The sequence below is a fragment of the Polyodon spathula genome, unplaced genomic scaffold (assembly GCF_017654505.1).
Source record: "Polyodon spathula isolate WHYD16114869_AA unplaced genomic scaffold, ASM1765450v1 scaffolds_812, whole genome shotgun sequence".
Lineage (NCBI taxonomy): Eukaryota > Metazoa > Chordata > Actinopteri > Acipenseriformes > Polyodontidae > Polyodon > Polyodon spathula.
In genome coordinates, this window is record NW_024472299.1 from 65,290 (window position 1) to 89,163 (window position 23,874).

At 46.1% G+C, this 23,874-nt stretch overlaps 1 protein-coding gene across 4 annotated transcripts in view; it reads left to right on the top strand.

Moving 5' to 3' along the window:
* agap2 (ArfGAP with GTPase domain, ankyrin repeat and PH domain 2) overlaps positions 1-23,378 on the top strand; it is a 38,528-nt gene extending 15,150 nt beyond the window's left edge. For 2 of the 4 annotated variants that reach the window (XM_041241745.1, XM_041241743.1), the window contains exons 2-19: positions 10,193-10,251; positions 10,958-11,045; positions 13,593-13,678; positions 13,988-14,129; positions 14,272-14,406; positions 14,526-14,647; positions 14,972-15,124; positions 15,885-15,971; positions 16,573-16,677; positions 17,756-17,921; positions 18,253-18,372; positions 19,060-19,203; positions 20,072-20,131; positions 20,746-20,897; positions 21,116-21,206; positions 21,698-21,920; positions 22,275-22,536; positions 22,806-23,378. In XM_041241745.1, the coding sequence (XP_041097679.1) occupies positions 10,193-10,251; positions 10,958-11,045; positions 13,593-13,678; positions 13,988-14,129; positions 14,272-14,406; positions 14,526-14,647; positions 14,972-15,124; positions 15,885-15,971; positions 16,573-16,677; positions 17,756-17,921; positions 18,253-18,372; positions 19,060-19,203; positions 20,072-20,131; positions 20,746-20,897; positions 21,116-21,206; positions 21,698-21,920; positions 22,275-22,536; positions 22,806-23,012 (2,402 nt within the window). In that variant the 3' untranslated portion in view covers positions 23,013-23,378. The remainder of the gene's footprint in view (positions 1-10,192; positions 10,252-10,957; positions 11,046-13,592; positions 13,679-13,987; positions 14,130-14,271; positions 14,407-14,525; positions 14,648-14,971; positions 15,125-15,884; positions 15,972-16,572; positions 16,678-17,755; positions 17,922-18,252; positions 18,373-19,059; positions 19,204-20,071; positions 20,132-20,745; positions 20,898-21,115; positions 21,207-21,697; positions 21,921-22,274; positions 22,537-22,805) is intronic. The other 2 variants (XM_041241746.1, XM_041241744.1) reach the window with 1 other exon arrangement.
* The last annotated feature ends 496 nt before the right edge of the window (positions 23,379-23,874 follow it).

Below are 23,874 nucleotides of genomic sequence, written 5' to 3' on the forward strand. Positions count from 1 at the left end.
AGACAATAAGTGGTGATCCTCGTTCATTAACCTGATTATTTCTACATGACTGGCTAGTGTTTCCTTGATCCGATGACATCATTTTATAGTTATCTAGTGTTGCAGAAAGAAAGTAGGCTTGGCTGTGCTTCTGTTTATAATGGTAAGGGTAAAATGGTAAAAGACACCCGCGCTATGTAGCACACACTCCTGTTTTGCATTGCTCTGGAGAAATACATGACCAGTCCTCATCGATAACCAGCCTGTAAATCTTCCAAGGGAAGCTGCATTGTATCCATGGGGTAAAAGCCAGGTCACAATATCATTGTTAGCGACTGAAACAGGGAGTTGCAGCTTTTATATATTCCCAAATACGTTTCCCCAGTCTGGCACTGCGCCGGTCCTAATAAAGCGACTATAGGCAGAGCATGTTTTTAGACAGCTTTCTATTCTTTTGAGATGCTAGTGGTAAGTCTGCCCCTGTGCTGTTTTACATTTGGTGGCAATTGGTTAATATTGAATTGATTTCCATTTTTATTTAAAACATGAAAGTCTCTTAGTCTAGAATCTAGTTTGCAAGCATTCGGAGGAGGGGGACCGGCGAAATTAACATAACAAGACAGATGATATCACATTAAACAAAAGCCCTGTAAAAGAGGATTAAGAACAAGCTCTCAAATTTGCTGTTGTACGTAAGAGAGCGATTGTGAAAACTGAATGACTAAGACAGCTGGGGGAAGCATTTTGATGAAGAGATTAACATATAAAATTGGGAGGTAATTGGGCAGCACAAAAGCAGTTCTGGTGTTTTTTCTACAACATCTGAACTGCAAACGCCATTTATGTTCAGAGCCTTTTATTTGCAGTTCATATTTTGTACAGCCTTTCCACGGGAATTGAATAGCGTTTATTAAAGATAGTGCCATAACTGTCCCCTGCCAGGCACACGTGCTCCCTGTGTAGGTCTTCGATTTGAAAGACCTTCTGTCCTGTCCTTGACCAATCAGCTACTTCCCCTAGCTATCCAGCTGCGTTCTTGTAGGTCTTACATACGACATATCGAATTTCTAGTCAACTGTTTCTTGTTCTGTTCAGCGATGACCATTGTCAGCATACTGTTCATAAGAGTCTTTTTTTTTTATTATTATTCATTTTGGATTGCTGGCATTAGGGCTCATGTATCTGCAGATATTAAACAAATCCATTCACCAATGTGTGGATTTCGAAACAAGGAAAGCCGTCCTTCCCTCGCCTTTACAATCAAGTGCCAATCAATGGCAATTAACTCCCGCGCTGCGTGTTTGAAAAGAAGCGAATTTTCCTCTCATCCGGGGCGCTGAGATTTTTAGTGCCGTACCGAGGCCGTACACAGTCAGTTTATCCATTAGTCCTTCAATCAATAGATTTCTATAATACCTGCTGATAAATACTTCTGAATTACTCTTACAAGTATCAGTAGCCCTCAAACTGGCATGCTTTTTACATTTTGCATTACTCTCAGATCAGTATTTGCTACAGAAAAATCTACCGAGACCCAAAAGGTGTTGTCATGGAGCTGTGTTAAGCGTTCCCCTTGCTGTCGTGAGATTTGAGGAGGCAGTACTCTCTCTTTAGACGCACTGGAATTGAAGGCAATGTAGATGGAGTTCTTCAGCTTGAGGGAATGTGAAACCCACTCCCACACAAACACTCCCACACTCACACACACATACACACACACACACACACACACTCACACACACACACACACACACACACACACACACACACACACACACACACACACACACACACACACACACACACACACACACACACACACACACACACACACACACACACACACACACACACACACACACACACACACACACACACACACACACACACACACACACACACACACACACACACACACACACACACACACACACACACACACACACACACACACACACACACACACACACACACACACACACACACACACACACACACACACACACACACACACACACACACACACACACACACACACACACACAGACTCTCACTCACGCCTGCCTATAGCGCGGCAGAAGAAGGGAGCTCTCTGCTGGATGCTTGTTGCCATGGAGACAGTGGAACCGTGAAAAGGCCCTGACAGATTGATTGGAATGCCTGTGTGCTTGGAGGCTCCGAGCAGAGGCTCTTTCTCTGGAGAGGTCCCTGTGCTTGCCGCAGAGGGTTTTCACATTTTTTTCCTTAAGTTATGACAGGCTAATCAGAGACAAGCAAGCCAGACCCCTTTGACGTTACAACTTTGAAACACGCCGGCCGGGCAAACCCGGTCCTGAAATGAAAATGTTCCCATTTTCTGCCCACGTTCCTGAAGCACGCCTCCTGCTAGTTCAGCTGCTCTTGTGCATTGCCTAGTGCCACCAGCTTGCAGTGAACAATGTTCTCACTGCCCAGATTTCTGAGCTGTGAACACTGGTGTGTGCTGATTTATTATTTAAAGTACTTTGGCACTTTGGCCTATATATGGGGTTTCTAATTAAAAACCTCCGGGATCTGGTTGTAGCAGTGATATGATCATACCTGCTGGCGATCCTACTTCTCTTCTTTAGAGAAGCACACCGATGACTAATTGGTTTCTAGAAGGAGCCGGTTTGATGGTACCAGTTTCTTATTGGGATTTGGGTCTGCTTGACCAGCTGGCTGCGTTAGTTTAGTTACACAGTTTCAGTGTTTTCCAAGTCTTGGGATTTTTCCTAAATGTTTCACCTTTGTCAAAGGTGTACCTTCAAAAAGTCTGCTGTAGTGTTTATACAGTAAGATGTGTGACAGTTCAAGGTTATTTATTCAATATTTTATTGCTCATGCGCACAGAGACGCTGTACTCATGTATCCCATCCATAATGTTGCAGGTCATCATAAAAAAAAAGCAACAGGGCTCCAAAGGAGAGCTTCTGAAGGTGGCTTTTTTGATGGGTTACAAAAAATCTCCACATGCTAAACGTGTTGAACCCAAAGGTTTTAAACGGTTCAGAAAGCGAAGAGAATCGGACATCGCTAGTTTCCACTGGGGCACGAATGCAGATAAGCATCCCTGCCTTTATAAGCACATCCCTGAACTAAATCGTGCCACGGTTATGAAACATCACCCGACCCCCTTTTCTCCGGTTCAATATCTTTTGGTTCTTTGCTTGTATCTGAAACTTTGGGATATGTTCCAAGGATGGCTTTTTTTGGCCGCGTGTTCTAATGCAAAACTCTAATCTTTGAAATGCTGAAGTCGCACCTCAAAGCTGTGCTGTTTTCCCACTGAGTCGATGTTGCATGTATGTGTTCCATAATCATATTGTACTGGACTTCTTAAATACACTACATGCATTTCTCTCTCTCTCTCTCTCTCTCTCTCTCTCTCTCTCTCTCTCTCTCTCTCTCTCTCTCTCTCTCTCTCTCTCTCTTTTAAAATGTTATCCCTGCCCAGAGCTGGTGGCTGTCAACAGTGTTGTGATGTTTATGACCTTTGACCTCTTGCTCTGCTGAATCCTGGCTTAGTAACACAGAGGGCAGACAGCAGAGCCACACACTGTTGGCATGGCAACAGCTTGGTAGATTTTTAGATTGTCTGATTTCTTCTGATGAACGCACGGTAACAAAGGCTGTCGGATTTACAGGGCAGGTGAACATTGGAACAGGTTTTTCAAAGACTATCCGCAACGTGATGTCACCTTCCCTAGCAACACAGAGGTCACACATGTGATCAATTTTGGTCTTGTTTCTGGACAGATAAAAGGTGGTGAAAAGGCTGTGAAATATTTCAGATAAGGCTGAGCAATCTGTACATTTTAAGAAAGCACCTCATAATGACATACCCTCCACGGTAATATGTAATGCAGACTAGATCAGCAAGTAAACGTTAGCACCATCTAGTGTATTGCCAGCAAAACAAAAGAAACTTGTCAGATCACGAGATACAGCCACTTTAGCTGATCTAGCCTGGGTTACAAATATCTCTGGCATGCAACTAGAACTGAAGAACAGCTCATCTGTCGTGAAAGCACCAATAAAAAACAGCATTTCAGTAAAGCAAAATAATTTGAAACTATTCATTGAAAGAACGGCTTGTGATCTCGAATCCGGTGTTGTTTTTTCACAGTCTGTGTCAGTAGTGCTGATATAGGTGTGGGGTCCAGATGGGCGGCCCTACAAACTCATTATCTCTCGTTTAAAAGTCCTCCTGTGGCATTAATCAAAGTGACAGGCTGCCCTGACTCTGGGGGAGACGTTGTGAGAGAGAGTGTGGGGGGGGGGTTGTGGGTAAGCTTGGAGTATTGGCCAGGTCCCTTATCAAACGGTCTTCAACAGCAATGCAGCAGTGACTTACAATGGCAAAGTTTACAAAGGGATGCGGTAGAATACAGTTATGCAACACATGAGGGTGTTCCAAAGGGTGATTGTTTTATTTCAATGGGCCGGCTTGTAGTAGTGTGACATCACAATAGGGGCTTAGCCAAACTCTGAATTCTGAGCTCCCCACCGGCACAAAAAACAAAAAAGACTTTCATCATAAGTACATAATTGCATGCGGTATGAACACATGGTACTGTACTTTGTAGGTAGGAAATAGGCTGTTTGTGAGTAAAGACAACTGGCAATGGATCTCCTCCTAGCGGTCGATGAGTTAATAATAGACACCTAGTTGCCTCTCCGCTACAGAGCTAGTTGCAGGGCAAGACGTTTGTCTTTGAGGCTTGCGTCAATTCCTGCCTCTGCATTCAGTTCAGTGGACTTGAGATGCCTAATAATGGTCCCTCTCTGTTCCATGTCTTCTTCAAACATTGTTTATCTGAACCACGTTGTGTCAGACTGGAGGAACACGTTTCTGTTGTAATCTAGCAAAGGGATCGCAATGGTGTGGAAATCAATACTCTCTGCCTGGTAATCCATCGCGGTACCAGGGTACCAGATCAGCACCAGACACACAGACGTGCAGCAGCATCAGGACCACAGTCCGTCCAGTGCAGTAAATATACTCCCCAGCCCGCTGTTCTAACATTGCCTCTGATGCTGTGGTCGGCTAATGATTCTCCTAGCTTGTTTTTCTTCAGGGTGATACACTAGGATTATAATGGGTTTTTTTTTTATAATCCTTTTTCTGCAAGGTTGTCTGTCTAGAAAAGCAAGGTCAAGAGAAACTGGAAAAAGAAAGCAACTGCCTCTGAGAACTGGGGCTGTAGACATTGAGAAAGGCTTCTAGTCCAAAAGCTTCATCACTGAATGTTTTTGTGTCTTTAAATGGGAACGGCATTGGGGCTGTTAATACTTTAGAGTTTAAACTAGTCAAGTGTGTGAGATGAGACAAGGTTAAAAGCTCTGAAGCCACAAATACAGAGGAGGCCGACTTTTTTGCATTGTGGTTAAGAAGCTCACTTGCGGTGGGTGGGGTTTGCGCCCAGCCTCCTCCTTCACATATGTATGCTGCACTCGTTTATACAAAGAGGCGGCTACAAACAAAACAATTAAAGGTCTAAACTTTTTTTAAATACAAAATCGGAAACGTTTTGGAAAAAGTCACCCTTTCTAAGAACTTTCCCAACTGATCTCAAAAAATGTCTGTGGTTAATTTTCATTCTGGCGCCCTCTCTGTGTAAAATTTTACCACAATCAATTCGCTCACTAAAATGGCAAGTTATTGAGATGAAAGTAATCTTCCAATCGGCTTTTAAAACACTCAGTGAGGAAGTTAGTTGGCATTGATTGGAACTCTGTTGTAGAGGTGAGGAGAGGACATCTTTTCTGTCTGCCTACCCCTGCTATGCAATACCTCTCTGGGATTTACAATACCGGCTTTTACCGTGCTTTTACTACAACACCAAGACTAAAGAAAACTGAAGATAATTGATTTTATAGTTTCTTCCTTTTTTTTAGTACATCTGTAAAACCGCTGGAAGTGTAGACCCAAATTAATTGAAATGTTATCTTAGTTTTAATCTGCGACCACAAGCCAGACGAATGCTGGTTTAATATTTAACAATCTTCCAGTTAAGTCGAGGTTTACACAGGTAAAGGAAGCCTTCCCTGTTCTGTACAACGGATTAATTCATTTCAACCCAGTCTGGAGCAACGGCAGGGCCACCCTCCCCATATTCTTAATAATAATTCCCTGTTTATTTTCTCATCCCTGTACTGAAACTCATTAAAAATCAGCAGATGCCCCGACCACTCTAGCGATTGGGATAATTACCTCTCGCCTAAACCTCCTCTCACACAGTGTGCACACAACCACAAAGAAACATGTCACACAGACACGCCTTTCATCAGCGCCTAGGCCGTATTGAATTAACCTGTCATCTTCTGACCTCATGAAGCAACAAAACATTCAATAAAAAACCCTCGAAGAGAATGGGTGCTCCCTCCAGACCAGGGCAGGCTTGAGGCATGGAGACTGAACTGCTCCCTCACCCCCTAAGAGAAAGTGCTCTCCCTCCAGTCCAGGGCAGGCTTGAGGCATGGAGACTGAACTGCCCCCTCACCCCCTAAGAGAAAGGGTGCTCCCTCCAGTCCAGGGCAGGCTTGAGGCATGGAGACTGAACTGCTCCCTCACCCCCTAAGAGAAAGGGTGCTCCCTCCAGTCCAGGGCAGGCTTGAGGCATGGAGACTGAACTGCTCCCTCACCCCCTAAGAGAAAGGGTGCTCCCTCCAGTCCAGGGCAGGCTTGAGGCATGGAGACTGAACTGCTCCCTCACCCCCTAAGAGAAAGGGTGCTCCCTCCAGTCCAGGGCAGGCTTGAGGCATGGAGACTGAACTGCTCCCTCACCCCCTAAGAGAAAGGGTGCTCCCTCCAGTCCAGGGCAGACTTGAGGCATGGAGACTGAACTGCTCCCTCACCCCCTAAGAGAAAGGGTGCTCCCTCCAGTCCAGGGCAGGCTTGAGGCATGGAGACTGAACTGCTCCCTCACCCCCTAAGAGAAAGGGTGCTCCCTCCAGTCCAGGGCAGGCTTGAGGCATGGAGAGTGAACTGCTGTAAAGTAAGAGCATTGATAATGTATAGAAGCGTTTGTGAAGGACACGTGTGATTGCTCCCGGGTTCTCTTTTGTGTCCATGACTTTGTGCCCTTTGTGTCAGCCTTAGTATTTTTCAAGTCTGTAATTGTCTTGTCCGAGCAGAAGAATCTCAGGGTTGGAAATGAATCATTTGAAACGGGAAGTGAAAAAGATGAAGTGGCCTTCTGCACTGTTGGCGTGTTTTGGTTGATGTTACGTGAAAGGTTTGGGTTTTTTCACCCTGGGGAGCTGCAAACAGCACCATTATTAGTGAAACTACACTTAAAAAAAAAAATCAGTATATGCAAGCATTTCAAATCAATTAAGCAAAGTGGTGATTCAGGCAGAGAGATCACTTTTAATCAAATATTGTAAAGTTAATTTTAGTTGAATAGTTGCTGCTGCTTTCCAAATCATTCCTACTGTGTATATCAATTTCATATATATATATATATATACAGTAGAGAAGTGGAAACTGAAGGCAAAGAAATGTAGCTTATTTTAAAAAGGCTTGGGGTAACGTTCTATTTTTATAACGATCATTGAATTCTGACTGTATGGGAAATATTGTGTTCAGGCATGCAAAAGTATCTATATGTAAATCTGTAACCCACACACACGAGGCACAGCCTGCAGACTGTCAGCTATGGAAGGGCATTTAACTGCAACGCTCCTCAAGTCTGTACTTCAGTTCCATCCGGGACCAGGGAGGCACCATCTCCAGGTCAAACACATGAGCTGGCAGATGGATAAATTGAAAAAACAATGCTGCTGAATTTACTGCTCACAAAAGAAGAGTGACAATGGCACTGACTACAGTCAGAGAGAGAGAGAGAGAGAGAGAGAGAGAGAGAGAGAGAGAGAGAGAGAGAGAGAGAGAGAGAGAGAGGCTTACAATTAAATTAACTTAAGAGAGGAAAAACCCTAAATGACAAATGCATTGACCTGCAAACCCATGACAGAGAATGAGAAACAATTGCTCCTCGAACCTTTCAAGCGCAATCCTGGCACGGTGTGCAAGCTGGAAAATTACCACTGACATCAGGGTGCTGATCCGCAACGATGCTTAAGCAAACATTAGTTCCGCTTTCCAGAGTAATCAAGCTACCCAGGATGAACCAGGAGAACCTGCCCCACACCATGCCAAACCCAGTCGGGCAGAGAAATCCTAACGAGAGTCTCTCGGTGGTGGGTGTCAGATTGCTCGATGACAGGCTTTCAGCCATGCATTCACACGCATTCCCCCAGAGCAGAGGATTCTGACAGTGTAGGTGTCAGTGCTGGGGAAATTATGCCGGGTTTGCAAGGATTGCCGAAAGCGCGCCCTTCGTAGGCGTTGCCATGGAGACTCCTGATGAGTAATTGTGGGCGACTGGAGAGTTCTGTAGAGATTCAAGAGACACGTATTACTTTGCTGCTATAGAACTAGAAAGTCTGTTATTTGTTTTATAGGACTGCGTCGCTGCTTCTCTTTGGTTTGTTGATTTAGTACTCGCCTTTCAGTTTAAAACACATTGGAGTATAAACTTGAATATGTTAGGAATGCTGGCCACAGCCTGGCTAAATGAGGCATTAAGAGGCAGAAGTGCTGTTAGAATAAACAGGCCTGTTTTGCTGTAGAACTCAAAATACAAGGTATTGCAATTGTATTTACTAATATCCTTTATTTTCAATACACAGTCTACTATACCGTGCACGCACAACGCATTGTTGTGTTTTGTGACATTTCAATACTTTACAACAACTTAGAACAGAGGGAAGGAGACTCTTCTTCACACAGGGAGTGGTGAGGGGATGGAACGGGCTGCCTAGTCGTGTTGTTGAAGGAGACTCTTCTTCACACAGGGAGTGGTGAGGGGATGGAACGGGCTGCCTAGTCGTGTTGTTGAAGGAGACTCTTCTTCACACAGGGAGTGGTGAGGGGATGGAACGGGCTGCCTAGTCGTGTTGTTGAAGGAGACTCTTCTTCACACAGGGAGTGGTGAGGGTATGGGACGGGCTGCCTAGTCGTGTTGTTGAGGCAGAAACATTTGGATCCTTCAATACCCAACTTGACAAAGTTCTGGGATGAGTGAGCCAACCGGACGAGCTTGCATGGGCCGAACGACCTCCTGTGTTCTTGTGTAAGCCTTGTGATTCTGTGCTTTCACTTCCCAAAGTGATATTAAGTGCAGTGGAAAATCAGTTGCATGACTCATGAATGCGAATGGTATTGACCGGAATGTGACAATAACCAAAGGTATATTATGAGCAGCAGACTTCCATTATCTGATCTGTTAGGAGCATGATGTTAATAAGCCGTTTTCATTGTGAAGCACAGACCAGTTTGGACTCTGGGTCTGTTTTTGGGAATTCTCCTTTCTGATGAAGAGGACGGCGGGGGAGAAGTGGAGAAGATCATGCTGGCTGTCGATGTGACAAGACCCAGAGTCGCTGGCACTGCCGCTGTGGTGAGACAGATGGAGGGATGGTACAAGGCAGCAGTGGGAGGCTGGCACGGGCCCCAGAAAGGTGGCTTCTTGTCAGCCTCTTCATACCATGAGACACTGACACTTGCCAGATGCCTTGGTTCAGCTCACACTGGCCTTTCACCTGCACGCTGCTTTAGAAACCTTTTCAAAATCACAGTAAACAAACAGCCCCCTATTTAACTTTACAGCAGTGAATAGCAGAGGTGTGGAGTTTAAATAAATCCGTTGCTTAACCAGGAGCTGGGTATTGCCGTGAAATGCCTGTATTAACTTAGCCAATGCGTTCTTCTGTTTGACTAGATTCATAATTTATTTTGTTGCTGTAATCACTTGCTAGTGACTTTTTAAAACAAAGAGGTCTGTTGCCTCTCAGAATCACCTCTAAATTCATCTGGTACTCACCAAGGTGTAACCATTAACATGTCCATCGGTAAAAAAACACCACATAGAACAGATGTGATGTTTCGTCTATCATCTGGGAAACAGCACACCCTTCTTCACCATGCAAATGGAGCCCGCAGAGTTCAAAGGTCAAAATAGCACATGATTTCTCAAATTCAAGTAAAAACCACCGGAAGCAGAATGACAGCTGTTAGCAATAAATACAAGAAATATTTCAGTAAATCTCAGCAGAATTCAGAATGGTAAGGGTGAGATTTCCAGCAATTAGTGGATTGTGACTAATCTCTCTCCTCATTTTTTTACAGCGGCGTTTTCTAACACTCAGGAATGGTCACTCAGTCGCAGCATTTCAGAGCTCCGGCTGGTAAGTGTGTGTGTGTGTGTGTGTGTGTGTCTCTGTGTCTCTCGCACGCCTCTTTTAGTCAAACCGTGCTCCTTGTTTTAGTTTTGGTGCCCACAAAAGGTCACCTTGCAGTCGGGCAGGCAGTGTGAGAGCTTGGGGGATGATGCGGAGGCCATTTGTCTGACTGTCCGTCTTTCTGTATGTCATTTTGCATATGTCTAGAGGACCATATGTGGAGAAATTTGCTAAAGATATTAAGCGTGGGTTATAAATTGTATCAGTCTGAGGGTATACAGCGGCGCCCTTTCAGTCTGCCTGCCTCTCTGTCAGGTTTTTACACCTACTCAACTGTAGCGAAACTAGGTCTGGATATTTTCACGCCAATATAAAATATCAGCGCCCCGGAACAAGAGATAAAGAATCTTCCAGTCGTCTTTTGCAAAAGTGAACTGCTATCGATTGCTACTCAGTTTCAAACGTGACGGAAGGATCGCTTTTCTTGTTTCGAAACCGAACACGTAAACGAATCGATTTATTGAATGCCTAAAAAAAAAGAAAAAAAAAAAAAGCGATTCCAAACTTAACGCGGTGATGACCGTGGTCACCCACTCTGTAAAGGTAGTGCAATCTCTAGAGACGCCCCTGTTCTGCTCCGAGCATGCCCCCGTGTCTTTGTGCTATCACCCCAGTGCAGTGTGAATGCCCGCTGGTGTGTTTCTTTCCTCAGGGGGTCGTGGGCAGCGTCCGCAGCGGGAAGTCAGCGTTGGTTCACCGGTTCCTCACGGGCAGCTATCAGGGACTAGAGTCCCCTGAAGGTAAGCACGGGGTGTGGGTCGCTGGCAGCTGGCATAATAATAATAATAATAATAATAATAATAATAATAATAATAATAATAATTATAATAATAATAATAATAATACGGTGTTACAGGGCAGTACAGGGTTACAATGCAAGCTTAATATATAATACTAGTCAATCAAATTGCAGCTATGGTCAATTTGCACATATTACCTTGCAATGGTTACAATGCAAGCCTAATATATAATACAGTATAGTTTGCAGTGGGTGCAAATAATACTACTAAAATATGAGCTAGGATGCAGCAAGTCAGGGTTACAGCAATTGATATCTGCAATGACTTAGTAATAGTGCAAGGACAGTGCATCAGCTGAGGATCCGGTAACGTGGTGCTGAGGTCAGGAGAGTCCAGTGCAGAGCAGGAGGGGTAGATCAGGAGAGTCCAGTGCAGAGCAGGAGGGGTAGATCAGGAGAGTCCAGTGCAGAGCAGGAGGGGTAGATCAGGAGAGTCCAGTGCAGAGCAGGAGGGGTAGATCAGGAGAGTCCAGTGCAGAGCAGGAGGGGTAGATCAGGAGAGTCCAGTGCAGAGCAGGAGGGGTAGATCAGGAGAGTCCAGTGCAGAGCAGGAGGGGTAGATCAGGAGAGTCCAGTGCAGAGCAGGAGGGGTAGATCAGGAGAGTCCAGTGCAGAGCAGGAGGGGTAGATCAGGAGAGTCCAGTGCAGAGCAGGAGGGGTAGATCAAGAGATCTACAAGTGCAGCCCTGTGCAAATTTATTAGAACACCTCAAGATTTGTCATTTCTATCCTTTATATACCTACCTGCATGAAAACCTCAGGGTGTGAGAGTTTCAATTTCCGCTCAATAATCAGCACTATAGAAACAATAGGCACTCATGTGTGAAAATGTTGAACCAATTTGTGCTTCAATTAGGCATCTTAAACAACTTCTAAAAAGTCTCCTGCATTTGATCGTTTGTGGCTCTGTGTTCCTTTTCTCTTACTATTTTAAATCTATTGCATGTGTGACCCATTAAAGTCATCAGTTCAATTAGACAATCACTAATTTGCTTATTTTTATAATTTTCCTAGATTTTCAGTTTCAGTGGTTTGATTTCATAGGCACAACAAATCAAAACCACAGAAGCAATGGGGTGTTCTGATACAGAAGCAATGGGGTGTTCTGATACAGAAGCAATGGGGTGTTCTGATACAGAAGCAATGGGGTGCTCTGATACAGAAGCAATGGGGTGTTCTGATACAGAAGCAATGGGGTGCTCTGATACAGAAGCAATGGGGTGTTCTGATACAGAAGCAATGGGGTGTTCTGATACAGAAGCAATGGGGTGTTCTGATACAGAAGCAATGGGGTGTTCTGATACAGAAGCAATGGGGTGTTCTGATACAGAAGCAATGGGGTGTTCTGATACAGAAGCAATGAGGTGTTCTGATACAGAAGCAATGGGGTGTTCTGATACAGAAGCAATGGGGTGTTCTGATACAGAAGCAATGGGGTGTTCTGATACAGAAGCAATGGGGTGTTCTGATACAGAAGCAATGGGGTGTTCTGATACAGAAGCAATGGGGTGTTCTGATACAGAAGCAATGGGGTGTTCTGATACAGAAGCAATGGGGTGTTCTGATACAGAAGCAATGGGGTGTTCTGATACAGGTGTTCTGATACAGAAGCAATGGGGTGTTCTGATACAGAAGCAATGGGGTGCTCTGATACAGAAGCAATGGGGTGCTCTGATACAGAAGCAATGAGGTGTTCTGATACAGAAGCAATGAGGTGTTCTAATACAGAAACAATACATATTACAATACAATACAATACATTAATACAGAGAAGATCAATGCCTAATTTTAGTTGTTCGTAAATTCCACACGTGTTTTTGCAGAGCGGATTTGAGTGCTGTTGCTCCATATTTGAGTTATTGCTGGAGTGGCTACCGATTCCATCAAACATCAGACAGGCAAACCACTCAGAATGATTGCAAAAACCATCAATCACAAAGGGGAATGTAAATAAGCCATTCAAATAGCATTTGAAACGCTTTAATAACGGACACCGTATAATATATCTCAATCTGCAAAACCCTTTAAACTGTCTGTCTGCTAGAGCAGGTTAACGTCACTCAAATCAAAAAACTAGGTCATCTGAATTGCCAGCTTGTCTGCCGCTTTGGTAAAGATCCCCCTCTAATGTGGACTCAGAGATACAGCTTGTGTTTTTGAGAGACTGGTGCAGCCCTGGGCATCTGAGACAGGAAGAGGTTAGTGACTGACTGGCACAGGAAGCGGGCACGCGCGGGCACACAGCTCAGCAGCAACGGCCTGCCAGTGCGTCGCCTGTGACCTCATCTCTCTGGAGATAATCACCTTGTGATCAGTGATTATTGACTCTTATTAGGGCGTTAGCTGGGGTTCTGCACCAATAATGAATGCAATTGAAGAGCTGAGACAGCACAAATATTCTTCACGATGCCCAGATGCTGAACCCTTGAAGTCACGCTGAGATGTGGAGGTCCCGGGGTAATCCGTTTGAATGTCTTGCCTGTTTCAGGGGGTCGATTCAAGAAGGAGGTGCAGGTGGAAGGACACAGTAATTTGCTTCTGATCCGAGAGGAAGGCGGACCTCCAGACTCCCAGGTAAAGGGTCTCAATAGTCTGGCAACGCTGGTTGAAAATCAAGCATTACACACACGGGGCAAGCACAGAGTTCAGCATTTCAAGTGTGGCGTAGTGGTGTAGTCAAGCAGGCACGCCATTCCGGTACTATTTTCTACTGGCAGCATTGGTGTAGTTGAGCCGGAACTCTCATAATAGACACATGACTCACATCTCTCACACACGTGTGTCTGATTCAGTCAGGAATCTTCTGCACGCCAAGAGCATTAGGAACGTCAAGTGTATAGTGCGGTTAGTTTCAAACCCCCTAACCTGTTTCATTCTGTGCAGTTCTCTAACTGGGTGGATGCGGTGGTCTTTGTCTTCAGTCTGGAGAATGAAGCCAGCTTCCAGGAGGTCTTGAAGTACTACACACTGCTGGCTAACTATCGCAACACCAGCGATATCGCCGTCATACTGGTGGGCACGCAGGGTGAGTGTGTTCCCGGTTCAAGACCTACCCTGGCATTGGGTGTGCTCAGCAGATGATAGACAGAATGTAAAGAACTACAAAGCACAGGTTTAGTATTAAGCTCCTTGGTATGATCTTTTCTGATGTATCCTTTTCTCTGCAGACAAAATCAGTACTTCTAACCCTAGGGTGATTGATGATGCCCGTGCCAGGCAGCTTTGTGTCGACCTCAAGCGATGCACCTACTACGAGACGTGTGCCACCTACGGGCTTAACGTGGACCGCGTCTTCAACGAAGGTAATAAGAACCGCTGTCCCCAAGTCAGTTTCAAACCTTATGGTGCCACACGGCGCCCTGCACTGGCAAGTGAAGGGTCCTGGTGTCCGATGTGAAATATGAACCTGCTTTCTCTCCAGTGGCGCAGAAGATTGTGTCTCTGAAGAAGCAGAGCGTTCTGATGGCTTCCTGCAAATCCCTGCCCAACTCCCCCAGTCACTCCGGCAGCTCCACCCCAGCGTCGGCACAGATCCCCGGGCAGGTGAGCAAGTCCTCTCCCCCTCTCTCCCCCTTCCCTCCACTCTCACGCTCCTGTCTCCCTCCTCTTCCCTCCCCTCCCCTTCCTTTCTCCCCTTGACCCCTTTGTTTCTCACCTTTCACCTGATGGTTTATGTAAAACAAAAAGCCAGGAATACCTGCTAAAAACCTTTGGCATATTTTCAGTACTGACGCCTGGTTGTCCTGTATGTCACACTTGGTGTACATTTTCACAATCTGTTTTTTCGTGCTGCTGATAGTATTTAGAGCCGTGGCGAGGGGTGTGCATGTCAGTGACCTTGCTGTGTGTGTCTCTCTGTCTCTCTAGGCCAGTAACGGAGGTCATGCCAGCGACTACTCCTCCTCTCTCCCCTCCACCCCAAACGTGCCTCACCGAGAGCTGAGGGGTGAAGCAGGGCCAGGCTTCTCCACTCCAGGATCTCTACACCGGGGACCGCGACGCCGAACCTCCCTCTTCACGGTCAGCCAGTCCAATCTTATGTGGAAATTTCAATTTTATTCGCAAAACCCTTGAAACAAGCGTTAACGTTTTACCAGCATTATTTGCCACCCCTCCACGCAACAGAATATGAGAAATCTAAATAGACATATATGTAAATGTTACTCTAAATCATGTACAGCGTGAGAAATCAACCAATCAGTCTTAGGGGTTTGTCTTTGGTATTGAGATCATTTTGCAAAGTTTGAGCAGACTGCACACAATGTAGTAATTCATATAAGAGATGTCACATTGTACGTTTTTTGGCTGCTCAAACTGTTTAAAATACTAAGAGACACCCTACACACAGCTATGGGCAAAAGTTTTGCATCACGTACAATTTTAGGATTGAGACACAATTTAGAGCTTTTATTTAACATGATGCTATCAAAGAAACTACAAAGCAATATGTAATTCAGCATGTTAACGTAACATCGTTCAGCAGGTCTCATGCTAATTTATGAAGCAAAATGAGTTAATTCAGTAGGGTGGTGCTAAACTTTTGGCCATAGCTTATTAACTAAATACTTCTATTAAAGATCTGTTGACAAACCCAGTGTCTAAAAATGTAAGTGGACATGAGTTACTCTCCTCAACACCTACCCCTTCATCCATGGGGTCTATGTGTCATCATGCACAAGTGGAGAAAACCCTTCCCCAGAATTTGGTCCACTTGAGCCCAGTGCTGTGTTAGGATGCTGTCCCGCACAGAAGCTTAAATCCTGGTGTTTTGTCTGTCTAGAACCGAAGAGGCAGCGACTCAGAAAAGAGAAGCCTGGACAGTAAGGGGGATAACATCGGCAGCGGCCGGGCCATTCCCATCAAACAGGTGACACGCAGAGAGAGCCTTCTAACCTTTCACCTGCCAGGCCAAACAGAACGCCACCTCTGCTGTTGTGAGCAGCTTGAACATCATTCTACAAACATTTTACAAACATGTTACTGTTAGAAAGATCAGTCTTTTGCAGTTTCCAGTACCTTTTTGTGAGATGTGCAATTGTTTCCCAGCAGTTCCTTTGACCCCACCATCAGTGAAAAATCCCAAAGAAATCAGTTTGTGATCTGAAAAGCTTAGTGCGGACTGTATCAGTTAAATAGATGTGTCTAAGTATTGCTCTAATGAACCTGCAGTAAAACACAATGCAGGTTCAGCGTGGAATTAAACTAGCAGACACCGCTGGTAGCTCTACCAATTTACAATGAAAGGATCATAATGAGGGTTATTCCTGCCATCATCAATGATTTCTGAAGCAGACCACTGAAACAAACACTCCTGGATCAGGCTTTGAAATTCCTTTGCAGCATCTGTGTTTCAACCCACGGTGCTAGATATTGGAAGCATGTCAAAGTGAACTGCTTTATTTTAACGACTACTTACATGTTTCAAACCGTACAGCGGCACAATAAATATTCTACTGGTTTTCTTTTAGAGCATTTTGTTGAAAAGAAGCGGAAATTCTTTGAACAAGGAGTGGAAAAAGAAATACGTCACGCTGTCGAACAACGGCGTTCTCTCCTATCACCCCAGCATGAACGTGAGTACGGCAGGGGGGGCGTTTGCAAATTTTACACTAACTGCGTGAGCAGGTTTTCACTGGTGAGCTGGCTCACCTGGTAAAGGCACGGCCGTGCAGTGTGCAGGGTGAGTCCTGCAGTCAGGGGATCGCAGGTTTGCATCCTGGCTGGTGCCTTACTCCCAGTTTTCCAGACCCTGTGGTTCAGTAAGAATCTAAAATCTTAAATTCTATCAATAGGTTTTGATTATGAAACCCTTCGTGCATCATGGCATGTTGTTTTATTTCATGCTTCTGTATGTTTCAGGATTGGTGGTTTCTCCTTGGCGTAACAGAGACACGCTGCCCTCTAGTGTTATTTGTTCATTCTGGTGCTTGAGAAAGGTGCTGGAAGAAAGAAGGAAAGAATATTTATATCTGTTTATTCACAGAGCAGGAATAGAATAATTAATGGCAATGTCAGCTACCCGACATTGCTTCAAGCCTGCCCTGGACTGGAGGGAGCACCCTTTCTCTTAGGGGGTGAGGGAGCAGTTCAGTCTCCATGCCTCAAGCCTGCCCTGGACTGGAGGGAGCACCCTTTCTCTTAGGGGGTGAGGGAGCAGTTCAGTCTCCATGCCTCAAGCCTGCCCTGGACTGGAGGGAGCACCCTTTCTCTTAGGGGGTGAGGGAGCAGTTCAGTCTCCATGCCTCAAGCCTGCCCTGGACTGGAGGGAGCACCCTTTCTCTTAGGGGGTGAGGGAGCAGTTCAGTCTCCATGCCTCAAGCCTGCCCTGGACTGGAGGGAGCACCCTTTCTCTTAGGGGGTGAGGGAGCAGTTCAGTCTCCATGCCTCAAGTCTGCCCTGGACTGGAGGGAGCACCCTTTCTCTTAGGGGGTGAGGGAGCAGTTTAGTCTCCATGCCTCAAGTCTGCCCTGGACTGGAAGGAGAACCCTTTCTCTTAGGGGGTGAGGGAGCAGTTCAGTCTCCGTGCATCAGGTCCATCCAGTCCATTTTATTACTGATTTCAGCAGTTTGTCAACACAAAGACTTTGATGATTTTTAGTAGGACAAGTATATTTTGCTGCTTCTTTATTAGACTATCCGATTTTGTTTCAGGACTACATGCAGAACTCCCACGGGAAGGAGATTGACCTGCTAAGGACGACGGTCAAGGTCCCAGGGAAGCGGCCACCTCGAGCAGTGTCCACCTGTGGGTCCTCCGTCGGGATCAACGGGCTGGTCAAGGACATGGGCAACGTGGGCGTGGCTGAGAGTGCCAGTGGTGAGCTCCTTATATGGCACCAGCCCAGCTGAACAACGAGACACGATATATAGGAAAATGAATGGCTTCCATTATTAGCGTTACTGCATAGTCCTTAAAAAAAAAAAAACCTTGAGCTTTGTAACAGGTGATACGAGTCGTCTGGAATCTCGTTACAGTTCACTGGGATTGTAAATCAAAATGACGCTGCAGGATGAGTCATACCCACGGGTTAGGGAGGCAAAACCAGACGAAGCAGGCTCAGCTCCTTAGTTCTCAGCCCACACTGAGGCCAACGTTTACACGTTTCCAGGCGGTGTGTGACGGCCGCTCTCTGCTCTCTGCTCCACAGCCCCTTCCTGCCCCAGCGGCCTGCTCCCCGTGGATGAGCAGGCTGTCAGCAGCACCTCCAAACCGGAGAAGAGCCTCCAGCGCTGCCCCTCCTCGCTGTCCAACAAGGGACAGAGCATCGGTGAGGCCGCAGCACGCCGGGACACGGTTACTGGCATAGGTGCAGAAAGACAGCTGAGAGAATACTGATCTTAAGATTAAAATCTGTTCTTAATTAGGGTTCGGGTTAGGGTTAGGGTTAGGGCAACAGCTCAAAGAAAACGTTTCATGTGTTTGAAAGAATGTCTTCCTGGACCAGATAAAGAGAGTGGCTTGTCTTTCTGCACCTGTGCCCAATTAACATACATCTAAATGAACATGAAAGAGAAGAGCTATATTGTTTACCCAGCGTATGAAGCCCCAGACTGAAATTATAAGCTGCCCAGCCATGAGCATTCAGGTTGGCTATTACACCTGCCCAGCCCACCAGACTAAACTCAAAGCTTTATTTTGTAAATGAAGGTACAAAACTAGACAAAGCACATTGTGTATTTATAAATAAGGTGCTTTACTGACAGTTTGTTTTTGTCTTTTTGAAAAAATAAAAAAAATGTGAGTAATTTACATTGAGTGGAAAACTTTTAAAATCGCCCTTATTATATTGAATTGACACTATCACTCATATAATATTATCCTATACCACACTGCACATTGTATTGTATTTTAGAAATGTGAACACGGTCAGTGTAGTGCCCCCTCCATAGGTGTTGTTAGTTTCCTTGAATGAGATTTTGAATGAACACCTAAAATTCTTCTCTCCCTCCCCTAGACTCTAACCTGTCCATGGAGAGCATGGCCAGCCCACCCAGCGGAAAGGACCCCCCCCCTCCATCCCCCATGATCGACAGGAAGAAGCATCGAAGAAAGAAAAGCATGAACCTGAAAGGAGACATGACAGTGGGGCAGGCAGAGGGTGAGAGAGGGCGGGGCAGTGAAAGGGGAGGAGTTAAACATGAGGCTGGCAGGGTGAGAGAGGGCGGAGCAGTGAGAGGGGAGGAGTTAAACATGAGGCAGGCAGAGGGTGAGAGAGGGCGGGGCAGTGTGAGGGGAGGAGTTAAACATGAGGCAGACAGGGTGAGAGAGGGCGGGGCAGTGAGAGGGGAGGAGTTAAAACTGGAGCAGACAGGGTGAGAGAGGGCAGAGCAGTGAGAGGGGAGGAGTTAAACCTGGGGCAGGCAGGGTGAGAGAGGGCGGGGCAGAGAGAGCTTTTTGGTTCTTAAACTATTTTATGTACTATGACTCCTGTCTTTAGAGTAGCACACATTGATTGGGGGATGTGAAGGCACACTCTAGGTATTAACATTATGCTTGTCATGTATGCAGGTCACAATACACCATGCATCACTAAACACGCGATGGGCCTGATGAGCTACTTGTTTGTATAATAAGATGATGGTGACCTAAGGCAAAACTATCGACATATACCAAAACCAGGGAATCACATTTGTATATCATTTAAAATAACCATGTCGGTCACATAACTAGCACAATGTGTTTTAATAAGCAGAAAACGACTGTCTTAGATGTTTCTGTTTATTCAGCATTGTGGTAGCTAATCTTTATTCGTTGCTGGCATGTAAGAAACTGTTTCCTGTTTTGGCGGTCGCGAAGGCTAAAAGGACTGTGCATTGCCTTTCGTCTGTGTTTCACTAACCTCCCTCTCTGCTCTCCTCCTTCCTTCCTTCCTTCCTTCCTTCCTTCCTTCCTTCTCCGTCTCTCATGTTTGCTTCTCTGTTCTTCTTTATTTGCTTCCACTGGTTCTCCGGCTCGCCACTCTGCAGCCAAGCGCAAAATGTGGAAGTTAAAAAGCTTTGGTAGTTTGAGAAACATTTACAAGACAGGTAACCCGGCTCCTGAACTGCATGCCTTTTGAGAAGTGTCTTTGTGTCGTGGCTTGTGATTCCTAGAGGAATTTCACTGCCTCCTTCCTTTTAGTTTTTTTTTGTTACTTTATTTTGTGTTTCTGTGTTCGGGGAAGGTATTGGAATGGCAGCGCTGGATAATTTTGTGTTTTTGGTTTTATTTTACATTTTATGACTGAAAGTGCTTCAGATTGATAAGCTGGTTAGGTTTGAGGTTAGGGTTAGGTTTTAGTTTTCCTACCTCATATTAGCATTATATTAATCATTGTGTTCACAACTTGACTTTCACTCAGTTGAAGCCACTTTGACCTGCCACCACCCTATAAATGCATTTCCTGTACAGCAGGACACTACGTTCTGACTAGAACTAGGATAAGGGGACATAGGACCCCAATTCCTGTTACACAGGAAGTGAATTGGCTCAGCTGAGTCAAAGTGATTATACTACATTTCAAATTGATAAAGGGGTAAGAGAATAATTTTTTCAAGTCTTTGGTTATTATCCCTTAAATATCGCAATCATAGCCCTTAATCTATGGTCAATATGCTACCGCTAACTAACTGACATGTGGGTGGTTTCTGTCTCTGCTCAGAGGAGGAGAATTTTGAGTTCATGATTGTGTCGAGCACCGGGCAGACCTGGCATTTCGAGGCCTCCAGTCTGGAGGACCGGGACTCCTGGGTCCATGCCATCGAGAGCCAGATCCTGGCCAGCCTGCAGTCCTGCGAAAGCAGCAAGAACAAGGCAAGTCCCAGGCTTCATTCGGGCCTTGCTGCAAACTGATATGAGTGACGACCAAAAAAAAAATGGTTAGCGCCCTGGGAACAAGCAGTTTAACAAAATGACGAAAGCGAGCTGAACGGGCTGATGTTGAAAGACAGACAGTGAGCGGTGGTGGGCGGCTTCGTTCACAGCGGAGGGATTTCGAGTCATTTCTCTTCCTCTGCTCTCTTTCTCCACAGGCGCGCATGGACAGCCAGAGTGAGGCTGTCGCACTCCAAGCCATTCGCAACACCAAGGGCAATGCGTTCTGCGTGGACTGCGGAGCTTCCAGTGAGTCACGTGACTGTATTCAGCGACGCTCCGGTTCAATTGGAAAGGGACACACACAGGCACTTTTCAATGGCAGGGCATTCTCTTCTGAACCAATGTCATGGCAACGTGTTCTGAATATTTACATTGTGTCTGTTTTCAATGTGACCATGAAGGATTATGCACCTAGTGCATATCATGTGTTTGGCAGGCTTTAAGAATGTGTTGTTTGAATCCTACAGGTTCAAAAAAAGCATTACCTCAGATATTTATTGATGCTGTCGTCACCCCTGGCCTATTATACTGCTTTATGTGTCTGCACGAGGGTCGGTGTGTCTCGGTATCTGCCTGTGTGTGTCTGTCTGCCTGCCAGTCCTCGTGTTTCATTGTCTGCCTGCCTTGTGTCAATGTGTGTCTGCCTCTGTCGCTGTCGCTGCATCTCCCTGCCTGTGTCCTGTGTGCGTCTCCCAGCCTGTATCCGTGGCTCTGACCCACTCTGCTCTGTCCCTCAGACCCCACCTGGGCCAGCCTGAACCTGGGCGCCCTGATCTGTATCGAGTGCTCAGGGATCCATCGGAACCTGGGGACCCACCTGTCGCGAGTGCGCTCCCTGGACCTGGACGACTGGCCCCTGGAGCTGACCCTGGTGCTGAACTCCATCGGCAATGAGATGGCCAACAGCATCTGGGAGAGGAACACCCAGGGCCGTAGCAAACCCAGCCCAGATGCCACGCGGTCAGTACATTCAGGCTACCTGCTGGGTTCACATCCTCCTCCTCCTTCTACTGATACTCCTACTGCTGCCAAACGTGGCACCCTCTCCTTCCAAATAGGAGTTAGAACTGACTGAAGCAACACAGTGACGAAAATCCTCCCCCATCCCGTTTGGCTGCGAGCCAGATTCAGATGTGTTGTGAGGCCAGAGTTTATGGTTTGGTTCTCGTTCGGCTCAATCAATACCCAGTGCAAGAAGGGTCTGGGGCCTGGAGCCCAGGACCCACACAGCTCAGATGTGTCAAAGGAAAAGGAGCTAAAATGGCTCTTTTTGAATGGGAGCAATTTATTTGATGTCGTGTGTTTGTGTTGCAGGGAGGAGCGGGAGGCGTGGATCCGTGCCAAGTACGAGCAGAGGCTGTTTGTGGCAGAGCTGCCGGACTCCGAGCTGGGGGTGGGGGTGCGCTTGCTGAGCTCTGTGCTGGAGCGAGACCTGGCCTCCCTGCTGCTGCTCCTCGCTCACAGCCGGAAAGAGGAAATCAACGCTCCCCCGCCCCCCCGGGACAAGGACCGCCGCAGCGCCCTGCACTTGGCCTGCGAGATCCCCGACGTGGTCATGACGCAGCTGCTCGTCTGGGTGAGTCATTCCTCCGTCCCGCCACCGGAGGGCGACTGCCTTCACGCTATATCAGCTGCACTCAGTACACTGCACAGGTAGCTGGGCTCGCAACAGCTATGCAACACAATCAGTCTCACCTTGTAAAGGCAATCATACAGTCAGGCTGTGCCAAGCTGCCGTTGTTGAGGGTTCTTGGCTATAATGAATTGCATGTATGTGAAGCAGTAAATACAGATTTTCCTCCAGAGCTCTGAAAAGTCGCTGTCTTCCCTTTCTCTACCTCCCAGTATGGCAGTGATGTCAAGGCCCGTGATGCCCAGGGCCAGACAGCGCTGGCGTACGCTCGCCGATCGGGCAGCCAGGAGTGCGTCGACATCCTTCTGCAGCACGGGTGCCCGAACGAGGGCCTGGCAGCACTGCCCACCCCCACCCTGAGCCGCAATCGCAGCACGGCCAGCCTCGGCCGCGCCAACTCCCGCAGGGGGGTCTCGTAACCACAGCAACAGCAGCACGGGACCGGACCACTGCGAGGCGACATGGAGGAGGGTGCTCTCTATTTGGACTCCGCCCACTTTGGTGACATCACAGACAGTGCCTATATGCCAACCAGCTTTGTACAGGGCGAACGCCAATTAAGGGTCAAAAACAGACAGTTTATAAATATGCAGACACTACTGATAAAACAGCAACGGTATTTGTGAGCTGGTAAATCTGTGACCATTGCTTTTAGAACATTTTTCTGGGTTTATTTATTCACTAAATCTGGGCTACACTTTGCTTTTTAAAATTGCTGGTCTTATTTAAGCATTATTGTCCCATGACGTCATAACCTGCTAGATCATTTACAGAAGCCACTTACCGAAAAGACAAAGTCCATAATCTCCTGGTGATGACCCACGCAGAGGGTATTAATGCTATTACAAACGAACAAATGTGTTTCAGTATGAATCCATTTTTTAAAAGGGTTTTTAGGTTATATTTTGGTCTGGATTGCTAGGTTGAAATGCATGTTGCAGTTTCAACAACTTTCAACAGTCCTTTCAATAGACTTTTAATCAGATTATTTCTAATATATTCTGGCTTTGTTGCTTTTCAGTTACAAAAAATAAATACTGGTTCAGAGCGCTCCATTTGATTTTTCCAAGCACTAGTTGTGTTAAAATGGTACAAAGCTTACTAAAACAAGTCTTATTATCAAAATAAATGATGTTATTAATGTATCATTTTCCAAAGCCCTTGTTGCACTATCCTGTGGATTATAGAACCAATGATAAGTCAGTGTGCAGGCTGGCAATGTTAGGCTATTGTAAAATTGTCTACAAATAGTGTCTGTGTATTTCTGAACTGTCTGTGCAC